Source organism: Platichthys flesus, chromosome 11 (assembly GCF_949316205.1).
Source record: "Platichthys flesus chromosome 11, fPlaFle2.1, whole genome shotgun sequence".
Taxonomy (NCBI): Eukaryota; Metazoa; Chordata; class Actinopteri; order Pleuronectiformes; family Pleuronectidae; genus Platichthys; species Platichthys flesus.
In genome coordinates, this window is record NC_084955.1 from 13,635,226 (window position 1) to 13,661,468 (window position 26,243).

A 26,243-nucleotide genomic window follows, 5' to 3' on the forward strand; every position below is an offset into this window, starting at 1 on the left:
GATTAATTGATGTTCGGGCCACTGTGGATGTATTAGCATTTAGAGTAATGCTTAATTTACCTTTTAGTAGCTAATATGCAAACTTTTACAAGCCTATTCAAACCTACTTATAGACTTTGAATAGGTCCTTCATTAAAAATTGATAAAAGGTCAGATATTGGATAGACTGGCTCACTGTCGGGTATGTCACGTCCTGGTTAGGAATGTAGGCCATTGCCATGGTAATAATACAATCTTTGCTGTGTCTATCATCCTAACGAGTGTTTGTGTCACAAACATGCTATAAAGATTAAATATCATAACACTACAAAGATAGCACCGATAAATCAATAAATCACATTTTAATACATGGGAGTGGAAGAGACAAAATGAATGTGGCTGTAGATTACAACTCTACGACACAGCCTTCTTTAGCAGATAGGAACAGGTTGTAAACTGTTTTTGCCGTGCAACAGACAACCTGTCTGTCCAGAGATGATGTGCATTGCAATATTGAACAAATGACACCACCGATAGTTTACATGCAAAAACATGGTAAACAAATAAATAATATAATGGAAATATATATATTGCATTGGTGTCAGTGAATGAGCCAACAGGATTCAACATCATTATCTGCAGTGATACATTTTCCTGGAGTAATACTTTAAATGCACGTTTATCATCCAGTTAAATTTCTAATATTAGGTTTAGCACTGTACACTACCAATCCCAGCTGTCAAGGCCTATAGTTGTCTATTTTTGGTGCTTTTGTATGTATTTAATTCAATGTGATTGTACTGTATTTTATCGAATGATACATGTCATAATCAGTTATTTACACATTTTTATGTTCAGTATCCATCTGTGTACCACCACATTTTATCAGCATGAGTTTCTTAATTCATGTTTATTGACAACAGTCTTCATCAGGACTATAATAAAACATTGTGCAATAATTAGCATATACAAAGGCACAATGGAATCATTAAAAGCAGGTGTTAGAGTCTGAAGTTCAGTTGCCTGCTCTGCACTGTAACACTTTCCATCTGCAGACATTGCAGAAAACAAGTTTTAAAGGGACAGTTCCCCACAAAATGAAAATCAACTCATTATCTACTCACCAACCAGCTGAGGAAGGGTTGGGTAAAAGTGTTTGAGTCCAAAAACTGTTTTGGAGTATCAGGGTCACCAAATATCCAATACAATTTCAGTAAACTGTGACTCCTTATTCAAACGTAATAAAACTACAGAAAACGTCTCCATAATGTTCCTGTGGTGTAATCTAATCATCTGAAAGCCACGAAATTCAAATTCAACTCTTATCAGCGTCATTCACACCATGTTTTTAGACTAAATGTCCTTTGATACCCCCCTACAGGACCATGTTCGTACATGGATCACAGCGGACATTTAAGCAAAAAATGTGGTGTAAATATACTAGTTTCAAGATTAGTGGACTCAAACACTTCACCCACCCCTCCATCACCACAAGTGTGAGAAGATAATGAATGAATTAACATTTTGTGGTGAACTATCCCAATAAGGAACATTTTCAAAAAGTAATGCTTTGCAAATAGGCTTCCTCCTGGGCCTCAGATGCTTTGTTTTCTTCTTTTAATGGGTTGACTTTACTTTTACTTCTCCCCCTGTTGAAGGTTTTGTCCTTCACCCTACAGTAGAGGGTTCTAGGACAGAGGATGCAGGACCTTGCACAGGCTCTGAAGCCCTATGAAGCAACATTATGATTTGTGAATACAAAATAAATGAAATTGGATTTTATTGAGTTTGATATTTGATTTCATATTCACACGGTCTTCTTGTCACCCAAAGGAAACTTGTCAATATGTCTGTGTGCACCTGTGATACCTGAGACACCAGTTGGTGATGATTTGCTCCTGGTCCTCCTCACCACCACCACCACAGAGCCCCGTGCACATACACATACTGACGGACTGTGCACTGTGCGGTCATGTTAGGTGTAGGATGGCATCAGTCGCTTCCGTGGGAACTCTCTCTCCAATAGGAGTCACACAGCAGCAGCAGTGGCAGCAGCAGCTCTCCCTGAAGGCGGACATGGGTGTTCCTCCTCCTCCAAACACGCACGACTTCCACGCGTTTTTGTTCCTGGTCTCACAGTCTCGACTTGGATCGACAGCCGCGGTCATGTTCGGTTGTTTCACTCCGCTCTGAGGGGAAGTTTGCGCCGCGTCGACACACGGGGAGCACTTTTCTTGTCGCGCGGATCGGCGCTTGGCTGAATTTGGGCAGGAATGGTTTCGAGGAGCGCGCCGCGTCCTGCTCCTGCGTGCGGGAAGGAAGAAGTTCACACAGCCGCGGCGCCGTCGGTGCTTTACACTTTGACTGGCTTTTAATAGAAGAGAGAGAGAGAGAGAGAGAGAGAGAGAGAGAGAGAACCGAAGGGAGACGATGAGCAACCACACGGGCGGCGGGATGGAATCGAAAGAGAGGCTGCACGAGCTGTGGATGTTGTACAACACGAAGGTGAGTGCGGAAGACCTGCCGCTGACACCTGTTGTCGCAGCAGCTCCTCTGTCTGAAGTTTCGAACACGATCCCCGGCACACGTGATCGCAGACACGGTCATGTTGTGTGTCCGGTCTCTGATCGTTTATTTACGACGATATTCTGAGGACGTCGCCTGTTTACTCAGCAGCTGTGTGTTTACCCAGAGGTGGAGGCTGCCCTGTGCCGACCAAAGGAGGATATCATGTCCGATCAGGGGTTATTGAGCCATTTCACCTGTTGAAAGATGAAAGTATGAGGGTATCTGAAGCTGATCGATCACACACAATGACGTATGATCGATCAGGTACCTGCGATCATACAGGTGGGCGTTACTTTACACCACTTCCTGTTCCTGTTCTTCTTCCCCGTCTGTCTTCCTTGTAGTTGAAGCATGTCACAGTTTGGCGAACGTCATGGAGTCTGTGTTATTGTTCAGGAAGATCCTACATTCTCACTTTGAACACATGGTTTTTGTTTTGCTTCAGTGGCGGATCAAGGGTTTTTATACATCATAGGGCCATGAAAGGGGGGCACAATTTACAGAGGGGGCCAACCATGTTTTAGAGCTGCCAAAAACCGAGAAGTTTGGAAATGTGGCCGCCCCCATTTTAAGTTGAAAACTCCAGGACTGTGTTTTAGTCTAGACGGGCAGAAACAGAGATGTTTGAAAACAATGACACAGACACACCCGCTTGCTGATTGGGTTGTTTCGTTCATGACGTAGCCTTTGCTTCATGTTAACATCAGCATGCGCATGTCCAGTGTAGGTGAATGCTCACGTGACAAATGTTTTCAGGTGTGTTAACATGGACGGGGTTTTGAACAGATTTGGAGGCAAAACGCCCGCGTGGACAGGGATGTTTTGGTTTTCAAAGCTAAACGCACTATTGTGGCTCTATGTCTCGCAAATACTGAATAAGAAAACACTTAGCTTTTCTCTCTGGTGAGCAAACCTGACCTCATTTAACATCCTAAACTGTCGTTTTTTTCGGATTGGGGGTCTCAGACGTTGCCCACTGTGGGTCGAACTGCAGCTCGATGCCCTGCTTGCTCATCAAAGTGCAATGTCTTGTTAATAAGGATGAAACAAATTCTTTTGTTTCATCCTTTTTTGTGCACATGCTTTCATGTCATGAGAGAGAGAGAGAGCGAAACACTCAGAGAGAGAGAGAGAGAGAGAGAGAGAACGTGGGGCTGTGAATAAATGAAGTATTACTATTTAATGTGTTTGCAATCTGCTTCCATGCCTGAGGACAGTCAAACAAGAAGAGACTCCACTCCAAGTTTGCATGTGCTGTACTTTCCCTGTGAGGCATGAAGACTCCTCTCCTCCCATCATCACAGCCCATCCTAGAGAGTTGCTGTCTTGACAAGGACTTGTACATTTTACCCTATATATATATATATCATTGAATATTGGTTTTAATTTAGTACTGGGCTTAATCCCGAGTCTGGGAAAAGAGCCAGAGGCTTTACAAAAAAAAGGGAGGGCAGAGATCAGGGCTGCAATAATTGCAAAAAATGCTCTAAATGCAGCAGTGATGCAAGTGAACGAGAAGTGTATCTCCTCCTGCCGCAGCTTTTATCGCCAAAGTGGACATTGTGGTAACTTGGGCAGAAGTGTTTCTAATCCACCCTGTTGATTCTCCTCTGGGCTGCTGCTGCAAATACGACTCGTCTGCAAGGAAAACACACAAGCTGTAGGTGCCAACACAAATAAATTACTGCTACAAAGAGTCACCGGTGCATGTGTGGGTGAGTGTGTGCTCTGACAGCTGTCTAGCATCTCCAAGTGCGAGACCACTTCCTTATTAAGCTGCCTCTCGGCTCGCTGTTACGTCCCTTCAGTTCCCATCACGGCTGAGAGTACAAAATACTCTCTCTCTCTGTCTTGGTTTTAACGCTTCTCACCAGAAAGGGACGCACAGATTTCCGAGCTTTCTTGGAAGTAGGGTTTGCATGTGTGCAAATGTTCTACCCTCATTGCCCGGCAGCGAATAAGGTGAAGGTTGGCAGAGCTAAGTGATTCAGCTGAGCTTGGTACTAACCGCCACCACCTTCTGTGACTCAGAGTATAACAACAGGCTTCGGAAAGGCTGCAGAACCACTTCAGAGAACAATCACCTGGCTCTTCCAATCACCACCTTAGGTTTTTGTTCTCATGTTAGTCATGTTAGCAAAGACAATATCTCTTCCTCCTTTTTTTTCCCACTGGACACATCCCATCCTCACCTGATGGTCTTTATTGTCTCTTTCACCACACATCCAGGAAACTGTTGCAGATCAGCTCAATTGGAGAAGAGGCATTAATTACATTTCATAGGCTTTTTGTCTGCCAACAAATCTTTTACTTATAGTGGCAATGGCCTGACGCTCTCTTCATGAGTCACATCAAACACACCCATGCAGCTGTTTCACACACTGTAACAGATCTGAATTCAAGTCTTCAAATATTTTTAGGCTTCTGTGCCTCAATTCGTAATAATCTATAATAAAGCTGCGGTGAGTCCAACCAACCTGTGATTCCATAATTTTTGAAGACGCACATCTCAGCCAAAACATAGCAAAGCGTGCTCAGGCTTGCTAGTGATAAAGGAACTCTGCTTCCTCTGATTGTGCAACAAATCACACACACACACACCCCTCGCAATACTTTTAGGTTGAGCCGAGGTTCAGCACGGACTGATGTGAAATACTGAAAAGCCTATGTGTGTGTGTATTGGAGTATCTGTCTTGTAGTTACACTGTTGCAAGAAAGAGACATTTTCAGCACAAATAACCCAAAGAACAGGCAGGCAATGAGAGAAACAACAACCCGGAGAGTCGATAATATGCTGTATTGTTGATTTGGTTATTCAGGCCAAGCTCAGTTCACTTGCAGACCGTCATACATTGTGTCTTTCGTCTCCTGGACTTAAAACCAGCTTTACTGGAACAATTTAAGGGCTCTGCACCCCACGCCTTAGAATGCTTTACAGACCAACATAAAACGCTCGTGCCTGACAGGTATGGACATAAACAGAGTCTGATCTAATCACTGAGGGAGTAACATAACTCATCAGATCATGTGCGACTACACCCAGAGAGGTATTATTTTTGGATGTGCCTCTTCCCTAACACAGTCGTATTGTTGCACTGTACTTTAACATCAGTTTAATTAGTTTTAATCAGCTGGTTATATGTTTAATTACATTCCAGCTCATGGTAATTTTCTCCACTGATTACTTTGAGGATTTATTTCTCAAATTTTTTTCGAACTGTAATGGGTGCTGGGAAAGATTTACCACAGTCCAAAGTTTTATCTTCACCTTTTGACTCACACAAGTAAATCTACATATGATCCTATATGTTTAAACACTGGATGGGAGTGAAGAACAAAGAAGCATCTTTTCCAGCTGCTCGAGATCAGTGTGGCTGCAGTTAGATGTCAGACCGGCAGAGAACCAGTCATTAGCTTTGTGATCATTACGTCGAGAGACTGTGGAGGAGAGTAATTAGAGCCTGCAGTGGCGGAGACAGACCACAGTGACAAGCCAACATATGCCCAAGAACCCAGCTGTGAAACCACCTCCTCTGCCCGAGACAACAAGTCATATCTCCTCACTTAAGTCACGTTTCTGTGCATTTCTCTCACTTGCTGATGCACAATCGATGTACTGTAGAGATCCCATAAAACAAAAACAACCATCCCTTTGCTGCTCACCGTCGCTGCCTTACGAGCCCCGTGGTCGAATCCCCTCGTGTGCCTCGGCCTCCCCTGTTTACCAACAGTGGGGCCAACCGGGAGAAAAAATCAAAGTGCTCTTTGCTTTCACTTGTGCGGGAAGCCGGAGCGAAGCAGAATGCCAAGCAGCAGAGAGCCACACAGCTGCTCGGCCATGTGCAGGGAGGAGAAGGATAAATGGCACTGTTTGTAGGGGCCGGTTCCTCGTGGTTGGTTTGTGACATCTGCTCTAATAGTGTTTTTAATAAGTGTCTTTGTGCAGGAGGGGTTGATCAACAGTTATTTTTTTGTGATGAATTATTTATTTGTATGATGTGTCAATGGAGACATAAGGCAGGTGCTAGACAGGGTTTCTGTTCCAATTTCGCCACCAATTTTAACCTCATTGACCAACTCTGGCCTAAAAACCTACATGCTGCATCGCCACTCAGCTTTAGTGACACACGTCAAGCATCTGAGCTCCACACAGAACAGATGATCGATTCACAGTCAGTCATAGGCAGTAATTATTCCAAACACTGAACTATTACTACGTGTCCTTGTACATTGTGAGTCTAGGTGATAGAGTTCTAATTAGTGACATATGCTCAGGGGTAATCAAAGACAACTACGATCATTAAGTGTTATTATAAAAAAAACTGTTATTAAGGAGGAGTTGTGCATTTAGCTCCTCTATATGTTTAATAGACAATTAAACAAAGCTGAGGGAGTGTCGCAGATATTTCCCAGTGCCTCTCCCACTCAAAACTCAAATACCAGATTGTCCAGATGATGGAGGCTCAAAGCAATTGGTTGTTAACAGTTTCCTGTTTTCTCCGAGTACACACAGAGATTATTTATAAAAAGTATGATTGAGCGTAATGTTACTTTAACGCCATTATTTTCTTACTTACTAATTTGATTTTGGGGAAAAGCTTATAGAATTAATTGACTCTATCTATAAATAATACATTATTTATATTATGACATTCACGGCTTCAGCTCATCCCCTCTCGGTCCCATCGTCCTCCTGCATGACACTTACACATTTTTTTTTTTTTTTTTTTTATGGAGCTGCTTTCATATCTGCTCACATCAGAACCAGAAGAGGAAGGAGTGAGTTTAATGTCACTTCCTGGTTGCTCGAATGACTCTGGGAGACTCGAAGCGAGCGAGCGAGTCGGACGCTGGTGCTTGTGGCGTTGGGAGTGACGTGCAGCTGCTGAGCTGTGGACCACGCCGAGGGCTCGTCTGAGACCGGGTTCGCAAGAACCTGGCACCTTGCTCCGCTGCGTACGATGAGAGATGGACTGGCTCATAAGTCAATGCCAGTTGGTAATGTACATGGCAAAGTTATTAGAGAAGACACCTGTTTTCAGAGTTGTTCCATTCCATGTTAGATTTAATAGAGGAAGTGTGACTCTTAAACGAGATGTGCACTGAGCTCTTGCATATAGAGAAACCCGCATCATTTATTTGTTGACTTAAAGGGAAGTATGAAGGTGTTGTACCATGCGCTCTTTACGATGTGTTATTTGGGTACAATGACTCAGTCTGTCTGAACCAACTCATATCTTCCCTCCGCTCTGGAGGAAGCTGCTTCATCACTAATGTGCAACAGCGCTTTTTCAACGTGCGGGCTAATGAGAACATTCTGATTGTTCCATCACACAGTACGTTAGGCTCAGACATTCCTAGATGTCCTGTGTTGTGTCGTTTGATAATGACTGGGTTCCTGTAGCACCGCTGGTCTGGATCATCAGCGTGGAGTGATGATCATTTAAGGACTGCGAAACAGTCTGTGTTTAAAAAATACAAGAAGTAATCCAGAGTCAATTGTAGAGTTGACCTGGTTTATCTGGTGAGCTGTTTGTCTTTGGGCTGTTTAAACTGGGGTGAGATGGAGAGGCTGATATGAGGAGCAAAGAGAAGAAACGTTGCACCACAGAGGCTGACGTCAAAAAGGAACACTTGCTTTAAGACAATAACATGTTTACAGTGAAAGGTTGTTAATGCTCACTGCTCTTCAGAGAGTTCGCTGTATGTGTGGAACGTGTGACGGATAGAAACTTCATTTTGCTTCTGTTAACCTGTTTTGAAAAAGGAAAGACTTGGCTCATGTGTTCCTGTTTGAGGTTCAACATCCTGTTACCAAAGCAGCTCAACAGATTTAGTCAGTGCCGTGTTTTCAGTCAAAGTGCATTATTTCGGATGGTAGCAAAGCAAACCTACCAAATAGCATATTATATTGTGACTGCATATTTTACACCTGCTGTGTTGTTTACTACTGAGCAGAGGTGTGCAGGGGACTTAACAGCGTTGCATGTACTTGCCTCTCTCCTGCAGAAAGACGTGGGCCACCTGCAGCAGTGGCTCGAGGCTTTTGTGGCGTCCTTCGAGAGGCTCATTGATGTGCAGTCACTGGATCCTCGGAGGTGAGTGGTATCACTGAACTAATGTACGCAAACTAACTATCAAAAGGCCTCCATCAGTTTGTGCTCCCGAGAGCAGGATGAACTGTGACCTTCTCCAGAGATAGCGTTTTGACATGTTTATGTTATGTGTAAACGCAGCCTGTTTGCTACTGCCTCCCCTCCCTTCTCCTCCCCTCCGTTCACACATCTCCATCGCTCCCCAGGCCGGAGGAGTGCAGCTCTGAGGTGCCCCTGCTCCCCCGGGAGGTCCTGGTGTTCCTCAGCACCCAGCTTTGGCACAGCTTCCTGCACCTCTCCAGCGCCACCGAGCAGAACAGCAGCGCCCCGCACCCACTGCTCCTCATCAAGTTCTTCATCATTGTCTGCAGGTGAGGGGCCAGTGAACCTGTAAACATGTAACATAGAAGAAATAATAATAAAAAACAAACAATATGCAGATGTAGTTTTGAGTAATAAAACATTATTCATTGAGTTAAAATGCAAGAAGGAGTGATGGAGACATAGGGAAGTAGAAGAGAACAGATGTTTTTTTGCTCTTCCAAAACGTCCTGTGCAGATTGTGTAAATCAGCTGCAGCTCAGGGTCAGAACTTGTCCTTAACGTTCTGCAATTGCACCGTATTTGTTTTTAAAACCAAAATGGCCAATTTAGGAAAGCATCAGATGAATTTATTGCATGAACTTCTCTCTACTTCCAGGAATATGGAGAACATCGACCAAGAGAAGACCCCCGGCTTTGTTTTTGAATCTATCAGGCTTTTAAATTTCTGCTTGGACCAGGTAAAAACTTCATGAACAGTATTTCAAACAGGACGCAGTGTTCGGTGAGTGCCACTTTAGCCAGACTACGCAGAAATGTGATATATAGCAGAGAGGCCAACACAGAATCGATCCTGTCGATGCAGGAGCGTTTTAAGAGACCTCGAGGGACCCCAAGACCACACCTCAGAAAAAACACATGATACCATATCACATCATGTCAATCTTCAAACGATTCTTTTAGCATCAAAATTACAAACAAAGGGCAGACACACAGGGGGTGCCTCGTAAGGGGGTTTCTGACCCATGGTGTCGTTAAAGTCTCCTGTACATAGCCGATCATGGACTTTAAGGGGGATTCCACAAATATGTCGTTGCTGTGAACCAACATTATCAGCTCGGGCCCCAGGCAATTGCAAAGCTCCCCTGCCTGTTGATAGTATTTGACTTCCCTGTAGAGATAGAAAAAAAAATAGTTCCCGATGTCAAAACAAGAGGGTGTGTAGTTGACCTTTTCTTTCAACAGGGTTGCAATGTCAATAGGATTCTTGAAACCTGTATCTGCCTGATGCAGCTAATTGTCTGTCCAAACCTATTTTCTCTGCAGCTAAAACATGGACTAGGCGAGCAGTCTTCTCTGCAGCTGGTTGTGCAGCATGGACTGGTGCTTTGTGAGAGTCTGTTTGACCCTTATCAGACATGGAGGAGACGCCTAGCAGGGTGAGTACATGTTGCTTTACCCCAGCGATCACCTGCGTGAGTGTGTGGGAGGTGGAATTTTACTCACACAAAGACCAAAAGAGGTTGCCCAACCTCTTGTGGTGTGCAACACCTCGTCTTGTTTCCTCAAAGCCTTTAAGTCAAGTCTCATCGGTGCCAGGACTATTAGTGGCAATCGCACAGTGACTGGGCGTGAGGTGAAGTAAGTACAGAGTTCTCTGCTGACTTTAGGCTTTGTGTGTTGCAGGGAGGAGGTGAGCTTGCTGGAGAGGAACAAATATAAGTTCTCCCCGCTGGCCTTGCCAGAGGAGCTGCCTGCTCTCTTCCATGGTGAGACACTCCCTTTCCGTCCAGTCTACCACTCTGATCTCTGTCAGACCTCTCATACCACATGAATCGCACTGTTCCCGCTGCCCAGACACAGCCAACATCTGTCATGCTCGGCTTAAAATGTGATCAACATGTTTCAAGATAACCGGTAGTTCCACTCAGTCGGTATCTGCCTGGTTGTGGTTAAAAACCTAATTATTCATTAAGTGTCTAATTATCAGGTTTGACACATTCAAACATGATGCGTGCAATCTCTGGTTGAGCAAGTTGCAATAGAATCACAGACTCCACACTGTAGGAGGATTATAGTGGGATAGCATGCTGTAATTGGAAATGCTAAGAGCTTACATTGCTAATTAGTAAGGCTTAAGCTTTTGTATGTGATATAACTCTGAGAGACGTCAGTGGCACTCAAGGAAATTTTGTTGAGCCCCTTTTTTTTTCACCTCCGCCAAAGAGTTTATGTTTTTTGTTTGTTGGTGGTTTGTTTGTAAGCAAGGTTTCATAGGGAATACTTAATGGCTCTTAATGAAAAAGGATTGATTGATATTATATCTATTCAAATGTGTGAAATGTGATCCAGCTTGATTGAATTTAAGGAACCGTTGAGCCTTGTTTTGTTAATACTTTTCTGTTCCAGTTTATTCTGTTCCCAGTGACAGGGAGCTGGACTCAGGCCCAGCATGCATTAGGAAAGGGGGGATTTTGACTTTGGACTGTGTTAATGTTTTCTAAGTTGTGGTTAAGTGGTGACTGATGTTGTGTACCTGTGTTTCTGGGCTTGACCACCATGTTCACAGAAAGTCTACAGGAAAGCGAGCAGATCCCAGAGATCCTCTTGCTCAAACTGGTCCATCTCCAGGGAGCGGTCATCAGCGGAGGAAAGGTCTGTTCATCCTCTTCACCGTGGATTGGTCTGCCGCAAACACTACAACTGATTACTTTGTGTATTTGTTATTTTCCAGAAGAATGGCCTTCTCTCCATCACCCCTCACTCAGTTGAGGACCTGCTCTCCGTTTTGCGTGCCTGGTGCTGCCGGGCCTCTTCTGAACCCAAGGACACGGGGCTCCCGCGGATGACCCTGCAGTGCCTGACGGCGATGATCCACCTCCTGCACTCCAGCAGCCCTGCGGAGCGGCAGGTGGAGATCAGGACGATACTGGAGGGCTACTTCCAGCTCCTCAACTGGAACCGTCCACTGAGCAGTGAGCAGCAGGACCGACAGAGCTGGGAAGACAGTCAGCTCTCGCTCCAGAGCCAAATGCTAAGTAAGACCACGTCCACCAGGTCTCAGTTCTGGCTGCGTGAGCAAAAGCATTCTCCCTTTTTCCTCAAATGTCTCAATCAGCGTGGAGTCCAAAGAATCAATTTCCCCAGTGTGGGATGAATAGGATGAGTCAACATCCTCCTTGTTGTCATTTCTAGCTGCTGTTCCGGAGATCCTTGAGTGCTCTGACAGACCAGTCCTGCAGGCTGTCTTCCTGAACAACAACTGCTTCGAACACATCCTCCGGCTAATTCAAAACAGCAAGGTCAGATCCCCGACCCCTGTCCATCCAAACTCTGTCTGTCAGCTCTTTCTATCTGCCCCTCTGTCAGCTGCCCTGTCTGTCCGTCACCTTTTCAATGTAATTGCTCTCATGTCCCTTTCCTCCTCCAGTTGCCCCAGAGTGTGGCATCTGCTCGCAGGACTCGTTCTTTTTGCTCAAACTTCGAGCCGATGTTTTGCTCATGTGCATGCCGCAGCTGCAGAGAGACCAGGATCAAACCTGTCTGCGGGACCGCTCGCAGATGATTGTTGTCTAATCATCTTTCTGTGTGGGTGCTTGTCTGTCCTGTAGCTCTTTCAGAGCAACAGCCGCAGGCCGGAGCCTGACGGTGTGTGCGACCTCGCCACACAGTTGCTCACAGAGGTCGAAGTGGACCAGGTACTCCCGTCCCCGCCTACCAGCTGCGCTTGGTGTCGATATTGGTCTGTCGGCAGGAAACTCAGCCTGCTCTCCGCTCGCTAACTGCTCCGAGCTGTTTAAACAGGATGCGTTAGGCAGGAAGTCTGGCTTGCACTCATTTGTAAATAAAGCAGGTAGCCCGCCTTTATGTGATCGTAGTTGGAGTTCCCTTTTTATCTGTTGTATCCGTCCATCTGGAATGCAGGTCCACTTGCAGCCTATGTCACTTAATGTTATTTCCGCTGTTTGTTTACACGTGAATCCAACTTCAGATAAACCTAGTGGCAATCTGCGGTTTGCTTAGTGCACATTGAAAATTATAAAAAAAATCAGATTATCAGGATTAACCGTTGCTTGCGTGGGAGTGTTTATTTATATCACATTCACAATTAGAGGCTGAATTCCCTGTTGACAACACTGGGCGAGAGGAGCATGCTCTGTTTTTATCATGTTGCATGAAAGGGTGGCTTTTCTGTGCATGCCTTGTCCTATTTTCCTTGTACTCTAGCTGCTCTGCCGTGTCACTGCTGGAGATCGGATGAAAAACCGGGCTCGTGTCCTGATGTTTGATGTTTCCCCTAATTTCCATTTAGGGATTGCCTCAGTCTTTTTATTTTTTTGGTGGTTGGCTTTGGTTATGGCATGCTGGGCCCTATCATTAATTAACAAAGAGGTGATTATTTGGTGGCTGGTGCAGCAGTTTACTTACTTTGGCTCAGTCGGCTTTATTAATCGTGGCTTGGGGGGAAAAAAGAAAAATGACCTGAAGATCCTCTCCAATTGACAGATAATACCAAGGACGATCCTGATTTGTTTTTCCCTTTTCTTGACCGTGTGCAGTTTAAACCTTCACCTTTTTCAGTCTAATTCATCAACTCCTGTTTCTACAATCAATCCCCTTATCTTAATGCAGGTATGGGAGAAAGGATCGGACAGCATTACGGTTCATGCCTTAGGAGTCCTCACTTCTATCATGAGTAACTCGCCCTCTGCAAAGGTAAGGCCCTGTACGATCATACTGTATATGGTCATATCTCTGTACGCACATCATAAAGCATGATAATACAACAATCAGACCCCTTACAACGGCTGCATAAGTTAGTGCCTGATGAGAAAAGCTGATTTCCCGTTCGTTTAGGAATTCATAGTGTATTCCCTCCCCATGTATGGAAGTATGCCAAGTAGTCGTCCCATGTGGAGCAGCTTTCTCAAAGCTATTTCTGTCTCGTTTCCCCCCAGGAGGTTTTTAAGGAGAGGATTGGTTACTCCCAGCTGTTTGATGTGCTGAAGAGTCAAGGTCAACCCACCAAAAGGCTGCTGCAGGAGCTGATGAACATGGTGACACACACAATCCCTCATTATTACCACTGAGTGCAGTGACAGCCAATTTATTCATATTAATGATGATCTTATTTAAATTTCTCTCCCTTCTCTGTTTTCGCCTTCTCTGTCTCCAGGCAGTGGAGGGCGAGCACGTCCACGCTCATCACCTCGGCATTAGTAACGACCAGCCGTTGCTGCTGCTCCTGCAGTGGCTGCCTGACCTGTCGGGTCAGAGGGACCTTCAGCTGCTGGTGGCGCAGTGGCTGGCCACCGTCTGCCGCGGCTCCTTTGCCTGCCGCACTGTGGCGGTGGAGGCAGGCATGGTGGGGGCTCTGCTGCAGGTGCTCTCCCAGCCACAGAGTCTGGACAGGCAGTGTGCAGACGCTCTCCTGGGTCTCCTGCAGGACTTGGGCTCCCTGTGTCTGAAACCAGAGGAGCTGAAGAGCCTCCTCAGACTGCTCAGGTTGGATCAGGACAGCGGTGCAGCACTGGGGAGGGTGCACCCCTACTGCACCCGGGTCATCCGGGTGCTCTCGGCCATGGCAGCCAGAGAAGGCCAGGACAGTGCCTTGCAGTACTTTGATCTGACGCCCCCCATGGCAGGCATCATGGTGCCCACAGTCCAACGCTGGCCAGGCAGCGGGTTTGCCTTTCACGCTTGGCTCTGCCTTAACAAGGAGTTCCCCTTCTCTCAATCAGAGTTCCCCAACAACAACAGACCTCGGGCCAACTCTCGCAGTGGGGATGTGGTTAAAGGGCCTCGCAGGAAGCAGCTCTACAGGTAGAAAAAAACGAAGGGCAGATGATCACTTCATTGAATTGGAAGCATTGTTCACGTTTTGATAGAATCCTGTTTTCTGTCTCTAAAGTTTCTTCACAGCGAGTGGGACTGGACTGGAGGCCTTCTTCACCATGGAGGGTGTTCTGGTTGTGGCTGTTTGCACTAAGAAAGACTACATGGCTGTCGCTCTGCAAGGGCACCTACTAAATGACTCACGCTGGGTGAGTGTTTGTCCAACATTTATCCTAATGTAGCCAGTTCCAAATGAAAAAAGATTAAATCAAGGAGAAGTTCATGAAAACTGTAGCTGGACAAGTTTATCAAAATTGTTAATTCAAAGCTGTGAACTGTGACTTATCCTCAATTCAAAAATGTTTTTTTTGTGTTATCTAACTTCCAGCATGAACATTTGTGTGCCCTTTAATGTCGTCCTCACCACAGCACTCAGTGGCTATAGTCCACCTCCCGGGCCGTCGTCCATTCGGTCAAAACCTGGTGACCATCTACATCGACGGAGAGCAATGCAAAACCTCTCAGCTTCGTTTTCCATCTCTCAGTGAGGTAACTGAAAATTGTCTCTTAACATATTCTGCGCTTCATCTTATCATGTCACTGCTGCGTAGTTCCGCTCTATCAGTCTAACGTCTTCTGTCTCCCCCCCCGACTTGCACCGGCTCCTGCAGCCTTTCACCTCCTGCTGCATCGGCTCTGCAGGCCACCGGACCACTACCACCACCACCTCCCCCAACCTGGCCACGAACCCAACCACCCCCCCATCACCCGAGTTTGCCTTCCCTATCCACGGCCCCTCCCTCATCCGTTCCCAGTCTTTCCCGGCCTCCTTTGCTGGGGGCCACTGGGGCTCCACGTGCGACAACGCTGCGCACACCATCCCCGCGGGACTGCAGGACACCGAGTGGGGGACACCCTCGTCTCTGGACGGCCTCCTGGGCACCGCCTTCATCTGCCACGAGGCTCTGCAGCTGACCCAGACTCGAGCTCTTTACGCTGCAGGTGGGTCACGCTCTGATAGAGTGCATGATAAGCGTGAAGCGAAATCCCAGTGCCGAAACATTTGAATAAATACTTGTACATATCCAATTGGTGTTTGCATGTTTAAACCGTCACTGCTTTCTTTTCTCCGTCACAGGCCCCAATCACGTGTCCTTATTCAAAGCAGATGGAGAATTATCTGATCTCAACAGCAAACTTCTGCTCTACTACACTCCACAGGTGACCCACTGAAACATACTCATGGTCCTACTCTGCTGTTACTGTGTAAATTATAAATAATACCAGTAGATGATTCTTGTTTATAAGCGTGTTGTGTTTCTTCAGGCCTTCAAGAGCCAGATATGTCTGGACCTGTCTCCCAATCACCAGTATGATGGCAGGCTGACCGGACACAGGGTCGTCAACTGGGACATCAAGGTGAGAAGGGTTTCATGACAATTATTGTAACATTATTTATAATTCACGCAGTTAAATACAGGTTAATAAAGTACTGGAACTCCTGCAGGATGTCGTCAATGTGATGGGAGGCGTAGGTGTTTTGTTGCCGCTGATCGAGCAGGTGTGCGAGGCCGAGCAGTTTTACAACAGTGGTCAGGAGATCTCAGATCTGCTCGGACCGGAGCTCAGCCCCTCCAGAGGCCCCGCTGCCATGCTGCTGCCGCTGAACATGTCCGCAGGTCAGATCACATTTAGTTCAGATATTGACTGTGTTTTTGTTTTTTTTTCTGCATCGAACAGTAGATGATGGTAGTGATAGTGTCTTAATGAAAGAGGGCGGGTCACCTAAACAGGGAAGAATGTTGCAAGCAGGAAATACTATTCTTACTGCGAGGGACAACTTGCCTCTCAACAAAATCAGGAGAGCAGAACGTTTACACATCTTTCGCCGCCGGCTAAAGAAACATCTCTTCTGACTTCACCTCGGTTAAGAAGATGACGTCCAATAACCATCGTCAACGCTGGTGTTGAGAAAAGAAAACGTACATGAAGCACTTTCAGTTTGGCTTTTTTGAAGATGAATTATACTTAACATGATTCTTGCTGTTCTCGGTGTGTACCCTCATGGATGAATGCACTTATTTTTAAATCGCTTCGGAGAAAAGCATCAAATAAAAGAAATGAAATTTAATGTAATATTATACCTTTTGTCAAAAAAAAACTTTTGTTTGGAGGAAACCTGAGCAAATCAAACAAAACTACCTGCATGTTTAGATGTAGGTCAGAGAATGCTTTTATAATTTTGGTAAACGATCCTTTAAATATTCTAAGTTTGGGGAAAGTTGTATTGCTCAATTGTATGTACGATTTTCATTTGAGGTCAGACCCTGAACATGTTTGGATCACAGAGAGTCAGCGTGCACACAATGTGCATGATGCAAGGATAAACAGGAAATGCTAGACTAGAATATAGTAGGGGTTGTGAAATCATTGCCCATAGGTTGCAGAGTCAGCGTGGAAACATTGAGTCATATCATATCTGCAAAATTGCTGTTGAGCGGCTCATAGCATCAGTCTGTGGGAATAGAGGCATGAATAGAATTAGTCAGGAGTGAGACCTGCTACTCTGATATACGTCCATGCATCCTCCTGAGATAAGATAACGTCACTGTAGTGCGTTGTAATTGTAATAAATACAGCTTTGTGTAGCACAGGAAATCTTCAAAGTCTGTTGTACATCATTTCTTTCTCTCAGAGGGCCGACTAGAGACCAACAGCATTGCTGCTTTCCTGCTGATGGTGAAGAACCTGATTCGTCATCACCCTGTAAATCAAGAGAGCCTGTTGCTCTGCCACGGGCCGAGCGTCATAGGAGCCATGCTCAGCAAAGTAAGTGTCATTGTGTGTCATCGAAGCGCGGCAAGTGGGCGCTAATTGCGAGAGATGCCTGAAAGGGAATAGTTGACCTTTTCTGTTGTATTAATGTGCTGTTATTGCTTCTTGCTGCGTAATGAATGGGTAATCCGATGGCATGGTCTCTCTCTGAATGAGAACAAACTATACCATGGTTAAAATCAGCTGCTTTAAAATGTGTTCAAATCCATAAAGAAAATCTGGAGAGATTAAAACAAATTGAAATGGAGCAAACCTCCGCCAAGGTCCAGCAGTACCACACACTCATTGAGATCAGTTGTCTAAGTGTGCCGGATTCTGTTGATAAAAGAACCATGAATTATCTCCTGGGAAGTTGTAAAAATATTTAAAAAAGAACCCTCCATTTCATAATGTTAAAGAAAGTGATCAAATTCTTGGATCCATTCTTGCACCATTTTTGGCCCATGTCCCATCCCTCCACTAAGTCTTGTAGAAATATTTTTGCTGCAACATTAACTGCAAGAGATTCTGAGTTACTTCAACATTAAACTTATTCTGACTTATGATTAACTGTTCAGTTTTCTGATTTAAAAAAAATGCTGCAGGATCTTAGAATATAGATCAGTGTTGACCCCTGTAAAGGTGCCGTCTTCAAAATCTGTAGAAGAGACGATTTCTAGGAAGTTTAAAAAGTAAGATGTGAATCTATTAACACATTAATTGTTGCACTTGCTGGCTGTCTGACAGGATATGGTGAAATATACAATGTTAAGGTGGAGCTTCCTGTAAGGGAACAGTCTTAATAAAGACATGGGGTTGCCAGGTTTGGTGGAGCTAAAGACAGAAAAATGCACACAGCACATACATTAACCCTAAAGCCTGAAAGTATTAATCTGCTGCTTATTATTCTCAACAAGTCAGAAAGACTTTCACTCAGAAAAATTTCCATCTCACTTTCCCATAGTCCAAGGTGACATCTTCAAAAGTCTAGTTTTGTCCAACCAACTGTAAACTAAATTCTGTTTAATGATTTCTAAGGAAAATGTTTATTTTTGCTTAAATAAAGAATTAAACTAGAAGGGAACTCAGTGGAGGGCAGACCTCCGCCAAGGTCCAACAGTCCCCTTTATGAAACCATATTTATATTCACTGGATCTGTCTTTTTTATCTGGACCCTCACAGGTATAAAATAAATAAATATCAGTGCCTTCAACACACCGGATTCCCCCCCCACAAACACACACACAAACACACACACACACACACGCACACACACTCACCCACACACTCACACACACACAAGATCCATGAACCTTTCTTGAGGAATCAAAGAGGATGTTGAAAAACACCTTATCTCGCAATAGTAAAGAAATCCTTGATCCGCCCGCTGCGTTGCAACACATCCTTCCACCAAGTTTCATGTTAATTTGTCATCTAATTGTTGCGTAATCTTCAGAAGTGAAAATAATGATTAAAATAGTTACTTTGGTCAATAATTAATTAATCGATAATAGCTGTAATCAGTGAAGTTGGATAATACACGAAAACCTTTGGTGCATACGAACTGAACTGAATCCAACACTGCACCAGTTGTGTTTCACAGATGAACCCTAAAAGGTGAAATCACACATGATCATCCCTCCTGTGTGTGTGCTCCTGTGCAGGTTCCCGGCAGTTTGATCGACATGAACGTGTTAATGGCCTGTCAGCTGCTGCTGGAGCAGGTTTTCAAAGATGGCAACAGTCCACTGCTGCAGCAGCTCTACCAGCACCTGCTCTTCGATTTCCGCATCTGGACCAAAAGCCATTTTGCTGTTTGTCTGGGTAAGGCCCGAGCAAGTCGTGTAAATGCACCTGTGAACCTTTTTCATTTCTGCCGAAGCTGTTCCCGTCCTATTCTTTCATTTGTAAATGAGCACAAAGACTGAAATGAGTAAGAGGCGGCTAAAAGCAGCGTGACGCAGAGATGGAATACGTTATTGTTTCGACTTCCATCCATGGCGAAGGGTTCAAAGTGAATATGTGCCCGGAGCCTGCACTACAGCTCTGCGCTTTGTAAATGAATGCACTTCTCTTCTCTGGTGCATTAACAAAATATATTTCTTTCTTTTCTAAGCCCACGTGCAGTACCTCTCATCTGTGATAAACAAAGGCAAGCAGCGCATGAAGAGGAAGTATGGAGTGCAGTACATCCTGGATACCATCCGGACGTTCTACAGGTGAGCCTCTCTCTTCCCTTTATGGTTTTAAGCTTACAGCACATTGTAGATTCAGAGATTGCTTATTAAAGTTTGGGTATTCTCATCGATTTATCGTCGTTCCTGAGTGTTTCACTCAGTGAATCATGGCTGGACTGTTATGTCTTTACTGTGTCTCTGGTCCCAGTGTGGAGAAAGATGGCAGCTCTCTGTCCGATGAGAAGCAAACGATCCAGACCTCCCTGTTCTCCTTGCTGAAGGACTTCCTCAAGTCTCCGACACCAGAGGAGCTCCACAGCGTCCTCGCCTACATTCTGACTGTAGGAGAGGAGAAGCAGGTACAACTAATAAATGTATCTCTGTTTCTTCAGGGAGTCAATTTTTGTTATAATTTGACCTTCTCAGCATCATATTTGACTTGCAAATGAAAATTCCACGATCATCCACGCTTCCTTGATTCCTTCACTTCCTACTTCTGGCATTTTTGAGGACTTTAACTTTAAGTTCACTAAAACCTCCTTCTCCGCTCTGACCTGATGACTGACTCTCGCCCCCACCAGGTCGTGATGGCTCTGGATTTGCTGTATGGGCTGTTGAGGAGCAGCCCTCTCCGGGAGCAGGTGCAGGCCTTGCTGCTGGAGTGGGGCGTGGAGCAGCTGTACTGCCTGCTGCTCACTCCCAGCTTCGGAGACGAGGCCAGAGAGAGGGTGTTCAGGGTGAGGAATGGCGTCTGCCCGCCAACCTCCGATGTTAAGCTCCCCTGTCAAATCAGAAAAAATAACAATTTCCACATGATGTTTTCAGGTTCTATACAAAATCCTCAAGAGCGAGCGAGTGTCCGAGCGGAACAAGCAGCGCATCAAGCTGAAGGATTTCGGCTACCTCGGCCTGGTGTGTGTCCTGGAAGATGTTCCCGTCAGCATGATCACCGTGCGCTGTCTGTACGAGCAGGTTCTCGCTACAGGTAACGATGAGACAACGTCTTTCCTCTGGTCGAATGAGCTTTACAACATATGACAAAAGAAAAACCTTTACAGATGTTAAAGAACCTGAGAATTAAGTTTTAAATAAAAGGTATTTCTCTTTAAATATGTAAAGGCGACAATCAAATTGTAAGTAAGAAAAAACATATCCGTAGCTATGAATTACTTTTTATTCATCTTAAACTCAAGGATAACAGTAACTGGAATTAGATTTCCTGAAATTATTTTTTTTGTACAATTTTTAACAGTGATTTTTTGTAAAATAGAAATTATACAACCATATAGGTTACTTCCATATAATGCTCAAGTATCATATCACAAAAAAGTGAAAATATATATATAAATACTTAATAAATCTAAATATACTTTTGTTCTAATTAAAGGAGAAGCCCTTTCATTGAAATTCCACTGCATTGGCTTATAAAATTAGGGAAACTAACTTTATTTATTAAAAAAAACGTTTAAAAACTTAAAAAAAATAAATGTTTGGATAGCTTTATTAATTTGGATCCGGTTTATTGTGAAAGAGCCGGTTATCCCCTTTCGAACAGATGAGATACAAACCATGGAAAAATCACAAATGTTATTCGATTTAAGAAAATAATTTATTGGTTAAATAAAGTTTCCATTGTGTTTACTGTAACAGAAAGCTGATTATAAAATAGGATTTCCAGCACTTTCAAATGACATTAGATGTGCCGCTGCCTCATAGATCCCAGCCCTAACTTCAGAGACCTCCTGGCTGTGGTCTGTCTGTCCCATCGAGCTGAGCTCGCCGTGCGTCTGGACGTCTGTCGCAAGGTCAGTGTGCCCCCCCCCCCCTCGTCCGATGAAACTGCCACTCATCGTTTCATATCGATCATCACAGTAATGAAAACAACCTCTGCGTCTCTGTTCCTGTGTGATGTCACTGCAGCTCTTTCACCTGATCTACTCCAACGAGGATTATGTGAAGCAGCTCGCGAAGCAGCCCGGCTGGCAGGACGTTCTCACCAAACTCTATGTGAAAGAGTCCTACGAGGTCCACACTGACATCATTGGAGACCCCGGCACAGACGGCTCCTTTGCACCGAATCACCGGCCACAGCTGCGGCGAGAGCAGTCCCTGGTCATAGAGGACACCCGCAGCGACATGTTCATGAGCTACCCCTCGCAGGAGGACGAGGAGGAGGAAGACGACGGTGGCCAGCGGGACATCTCCGAGGGATCCGATTTATCCCAGTCGCCTCCGAGTGGAGGTGGAGGCCCCCGGAAAAAGTTAGGCCACTTCAAGTCGTTTGATTCAGCCGACCAGGGCAGCCAATCTTCCTCCATCTTCAATGCAGTGGATATCACCTCGTCTCGCCCCAATGAAGAGGGGAGGGAGTACCAGCCGCTCTCGCCCTTTGGTACGTCACCTTTAGATTTGGACCTCGGGGGATTGGGAGACATGGGAGCACACACTCCTGCAGGGAGTCTCAATAACACACCGTCTCCTCTAGAGCACTGCAAACCGTTTCCTCCACTCAGACCAAGGAAGAGCTCCAGTCTGTCCAATGTGCTGGACGAAACGAGCTATGGGACGGACCCTCCCACTGGAGACACAATCTCCAACACGTCCAACCCCCAGGTAGGTCTCCCTTTTGTTTTTTATCTTTGATCTCTCACTCAGGCCTCCCTTATTTTTGTCCCTCCTCCCTGACAGAAGTCTGTCCATCCACTTCTTGTAAGCAAGATCTCTCAAGAACACCTTCAGGGAATTTCTTCACATTTGGTACAAACGTTCAGTTGGACTAACAAATGAGCTGATTGGACTCTGGTGGTCAAAGGTCAAATACCAAGATTGCTGTGACCTAAAATTATATTTTTTCCTATCTCAGGTACACCTCGGCGGAATCCTTTCAAATATGGTAACCATGTTGGGGACTTGGACTCACAGATTAGCTGATTAGAATTTGGAGGTCAAAGGTCACTATTAAATTACAAAACTATTTTTGCCAGCGCCTAAAAAAAAATCCTTATTTATTAATACCTTTAATCCAAGAAATGGTCACTGAGACTCACGGATGAATTGATTTGATTTGGGTCAAAGGTCACAGGGACCTCTTGTTGTGTGTTTTTGGCCTCTATCTTCAAATTTGGATCAGTTGTTCCTTAGACTCAGATATTAATTGATTTGATTTAAATGGTGAAAGTTAAGAGGTCACAGTGCCCTCATTTGAATCTGAAAAAAGTGTAGACTGAAAATGCACTGGTTGGCAGAAGCATACGACCACAGTGCTGTATAGTTGCAGTTCATGTTTGTATTGTTTTAGGGGTTTCCTGTATGAAATGTTGCTGGTGTTTATATTACAGCAGACCCCTGAAGAGGAGCTGTGCAACATACTCACCAACATCGTCTTCAACGTCCTGTGGAGCGGCAGCGGGGCAGAGGGGGCGGGGGACGTGGTGTGGAGGGAGAGGGGACAGGTCTTTTCTGTTCTCACCAAACTGGGCTCATCCTGCCAACTGGTCCGCCCTCCCGATGACATCAAACGCAGGTTAGTGACATCATTTGAACTGTAATTACTCCTCAGTTAACCAACATTTATCCAAACCACACTGAGCCTGTGTCACAATGGGAAAAACGAGTTAAACCGCTCCTTCAGCTGCAGCACCCCTTTTGTCAAGATATCCGGAAATACTACTGCGGTGTGTGCTCAGACTTTGTTTGTGTGCCAGTTTGCTGGAGATGATGCTGGAGTCGTCTCTGTCGGACCTGAGAGACGCCCAGGGAGTGTCCCTGCCTTTCTGTCCAAGTCTGGTTCGTCTACTCAGGCTGCTGCAGGACTTCCTGTTTGCTGAGGGCACAGACAACCGTGCACTGTGGAGTGAAAAGGTAGAACACATCATCACCTGATACACACGTGTGTATATCACCAACACATTCTACTCTGCTGCTAAAATCCCACATCCTTATTTTTAAAGGTCGGTTGACTTTCAAAGCACCAGGGGAGAGTTTGGTAATATGTGCAGGACTCCATCACTCCTAAAATTAAAGAAGTCATCTGAAGATATCACATAAATATAGAATGAGATGAGTTCCACATGAACTCACAAAAGTTCCTCATGAATTTCAAAATAAAAGCAATATTTTAAGACTAAGTGATATTATATATATTATTATTCGGTGACGGCTGTTGTGCAGGTGGTAGAGCGGGTCCTTTGCTAACCTGAGAGTCGGTGGTTCAATCACCGGCTACTTCATACCCTCTTGTTGAAGTTTACCGTAAGCCCCAAATTGCACCTGACATCTGTGTGTGATAGAAAAAGTGATGTAGAGAAACATTCAATGAATCTGGGTGCATGTGTGTGACCAGGTGAATCTGAGGGGCTTTGAGCTTCATATGGAACATTTATGGAAATTTGCTTATTGACTTTCTTGCTCAGAGTTAAATGAGGACACTGATATCACTTGTTTCCTGGGCTCAGCTCAGCTTAGCACAAAGACAGTGACTTCGCCCAGCAGAGAAATGGTTTGGCACAAGAAACACTTTAAAACCACAACTGGTTGTTCTCTTTAAACTTCAGCTTTTATAGGGATTAAACAAATGAGATGTTTCGGAGCTACACATTCACTTCCTACAAATGATCATCAACACCAGTGGAATTTTAACCAATGATGAATTTCAAATGCTCGATCCTCAGGTCAACAGTTCACTTGAGTTTTTTCCTTCGATCAAATCTTTTGCAGCCGATTTCTGCATTGAATAAACTGGAGGCCCACATTGTGAAATGATGATACAGAACAGATGTCTTTTCTCTGACTGTAGGATCGTCTCTATTATGGGTTTAATTATGTTAAATGATTGGAAATTCAATCTATGAGAAAACTGTTTCTAATACAATTATTTTTATAACACAGCAAATCTTCAAAGTCAGAACAAAGGGCTGATAACATTATTGGGATGTGATGCTCTAATTGAATTGAAGATATTACAGTTATTTAGATGTTGAAGGCAGCGGTGACTCCATCTTTAGATGGTAAATGAAAGCAGGAGCAGTTGAGGTCGGGTACTTTGTCTAACGTGAGAAGAAATGTTTCTTCGCTTGAGTTAATGTTGGGTGGAGTGTTACATTCGGGTGTAAGTAGCATCTGAATCACCTTTTAAAAGCAGGTTAAGCTTTATTTAATGTACTGAATGCCTTTAGGTTGTCAGAGACACTAAGGTGTGGAAACAGGTCCGGCCTTTCCATTCAATCTTTGTTGACAGCCGTGGTTGTTGTGTTGCAGATATTTGAGGGGGTGGTGAACCTGCTGGACAAGTTACAGGCCTGGCATAGCACCCCTGGCAGCCCCGGCCATGCTGAGCTGAAGGAGATGGCCCAAATCGGCCTGCGCATCATCACCGGATACATTCAGCAGCAGCACTCACAGGTCAGCGGCACCGACAACTCGTCCTGTTCACCAACCATACCATGTAAAAAAAAAGAAATCTCACTGCACAGGTCGCTCACAACCCAAGACTGAACTTTGCTGATAATAAATTTAAATAGGTTATGGAATTTATTTAACTCGATAAGTTCACTCAGATAAAGCCATAGCAACCAAAAAAGATCCTTCTTTGGGTTTTTCTTTTTTAAAGACATTGCAATCATTCCTCCCAGAGAGAGGGAGTGTTCAGTTTGAAAGGGCATATGAGCGCTGCTGCTTCTGCAGCTCCAGGCTGACGGTTGTGTTCATCTCCAAAGTGGTACAAGTCCGCCCTAAGCCATTTGTTTTTCCAAATGTCAGGTCGGAAATAAATTCTCTTAATTGCTCCTTGAGCTCACAGCTGTAGATCAGAGCTGTAGATACTCAGGCCTACTTTACAAGTTAAACAAGCCCGATACCAGATTCAAATAGAACAAAACATTAATTTTATTCTACTACACTTCAAAGTGAGATCTCATAGATTAAATCACTGGAAATGTGTTTTTATCTCAAACAAAAAACATAAGTAAAAAAAGTTAAAAATATATTCATATAATGAATGATTCCCTATCCACAGCCTATCCACTGTCTAATATTTCAATCCCCTGCCTCTTCAGGTGTGTGTGATGGCCTGTGTGAAGCTCCACAGCCTCCTGCAGACTGTGCTGTGCCTGAGCTGGGAGGAGGTGTGCTTCCTGCTGGGGCAGCTGGGCGCCCCGCTGTGGCCAGGAGGTGTAATGGACGGCAGCAACTGCGCACACCCGGAGACCTTCTCCCAGCTGGTGCCCGTGGTGCGAACCCTGCTCGATCAGCACGCTGACCCCGTCACCCTCCAGAAGCTGCTGCCCAACCTGCCCATCACCAACGGCAGCCCCACGTTCGCCCAGGACCTGAAGGTTTACTGTCACACGGTGGAGTGGCAGGGCTTCTATCAGCAGGAGGTCAGTGTGGCAGCTCACGTTATTGATATGAAATGATACGTCTTTTATCATTTGTTTAGAGAGCCTCCTCCTCTGTTTTTGTTATGAAAGTAAAGGTAGAATCAACCATCCACAGAAACAGCTGGCTCTGCTCTTTGTCGCTTCAGCGTACAAACAGAATTTCTGCAATCTCCCTTCTGAGCCGGATCACTTACCTCCCAGTGGGTGGCTGAACAATCTAATGCAAAGTTTTCAAAATGCCATCACAAGTTTAGAGAGGAGGATGAGAAACGGCCAGAGGCCCCCCGATGTATTTGTGCTGACCCTCAGTCTATTTGAGACAGAGATCAGTTTATGCTGAAGTTGAAGTTGAGATA

General features: G+C 44.9%; 1 protein-coding gene across 5 annotated transcripts in view; it reads left to right on the top strand.

The window, feature by feature from the left end:
- The first annotated feature begins 2,121 nt into the window (after positions 1-2,121).
- The window catches only part of nbeal2 (neurobeachin-like 2), a 35,946-nt gene continuing 11,824 nt past the window's right edge, over positions 2,122-26,243 (top strand). The window contains exons 1-32 of one of the 5 annotated variants that reach the window (XM_062398898.1): positions 2,122-2,484; positions 8,557-8,645; positions 8,849-9,013; positions 9,343-9,424; positions 10,011-10,123; positions 10,371-10,453; positions 11,254-11,339; positions 11,419-11,722; positions 11,880-11,986; positions 12,296-12,382; positions 13,317-13,400; positions 13,643-13,741; positions 13,861-14,507; positions 14,596-14,728; positions 14,949-15,068; positions 15,191-15,521; positions 15,658-15,740; positions 15,846-15,938; positions 16,027-16,198; positions 17,215-17,348; positions 18,998-19,157; positions 19,450-19,552; positions 19,719-19,869; positions 20,092-20,247; positions 20,336-20,495; positions 21,227-21,315; positions 21,431-22,123; positions 22,374-22,403; positions 22,849-23,033; positions 23,215-23,371; positions 24,767-24,910; positions 25,564-25,887. In XM_062398898.1, coding sequence (XP_062254882.1) covers positions 2,410-2,484; positions 8,557-8,645; positions 8,849-9,013; positions 9,343-9,424; positions 10,011-10,123; positions 10,371-10,453; positions 11,254-11,339; positions 11,419-11,722; positions 11,880-11,986; positions 12,296-12,382; positions 13,317-13,400; positions 13,643-13,741; positions 13,861-14,507; positions 14,596-14,728; positions 14,949-15,068; positions 15,191-15,521; positions 15,658-15,740; positions 15,846-15,938; positions 16,027-16,198; positions 17,215-17,348; positions 18,998-19,157; positions 19,450-19,552; positions 19,719-19,869; positions 20,092-20,247; positions 20,336-20,495; positions 21,227-21,315; positions 21,431-22,123; positions 22,374-22,403; positions 22,849-23,033; positions 23,215-23,371; positions 24,767-24,910; positions 25,564-25,887 — 5,439 coding nt within the window. In that variant the 5' untranslated portion in view covers positions 2,122-2,409. Of the gene's footprint in view, positions 2,485-7,411; positions 7,546-8,556; positions 8,646-8,848; positions 9,014-9,342; positions 9,425-10,010; positions 10,124-10,370; positions 10,454-11,253; positions 11,340-11,418; positions 11,723-11,879; positions 11,987-12,295; positions 12,383-13,316; positions 13,401-13,642; positions 13,742-13,860; positions 14,508-14,595; positions 14,729-14,948; positions 15,069-15,190; positions 15,522-15,657; positions 15,741-15,845; positions 15,939-16,026; positions 16,199-17,214; positions 17,349-18,997; positions 19,158-19,449; positions 19,553-19,718; positions 19,870-20,091; positions 20,248-20,335; positions 20,496-21,226; positions 21,316-21,430; positions 22,124-22,373; positions 22,404-22,848; positions 23,034-23,214; positions 23,372-24,766; positions 24,911-25,563; positions 25,888-26,243 lie in introns of those variants that run through there. The other 4 variants (XM_062398900.1, XM_062398899.1, XM_062398901.1 and 1 more) reach the window with 4 other exon arrangements.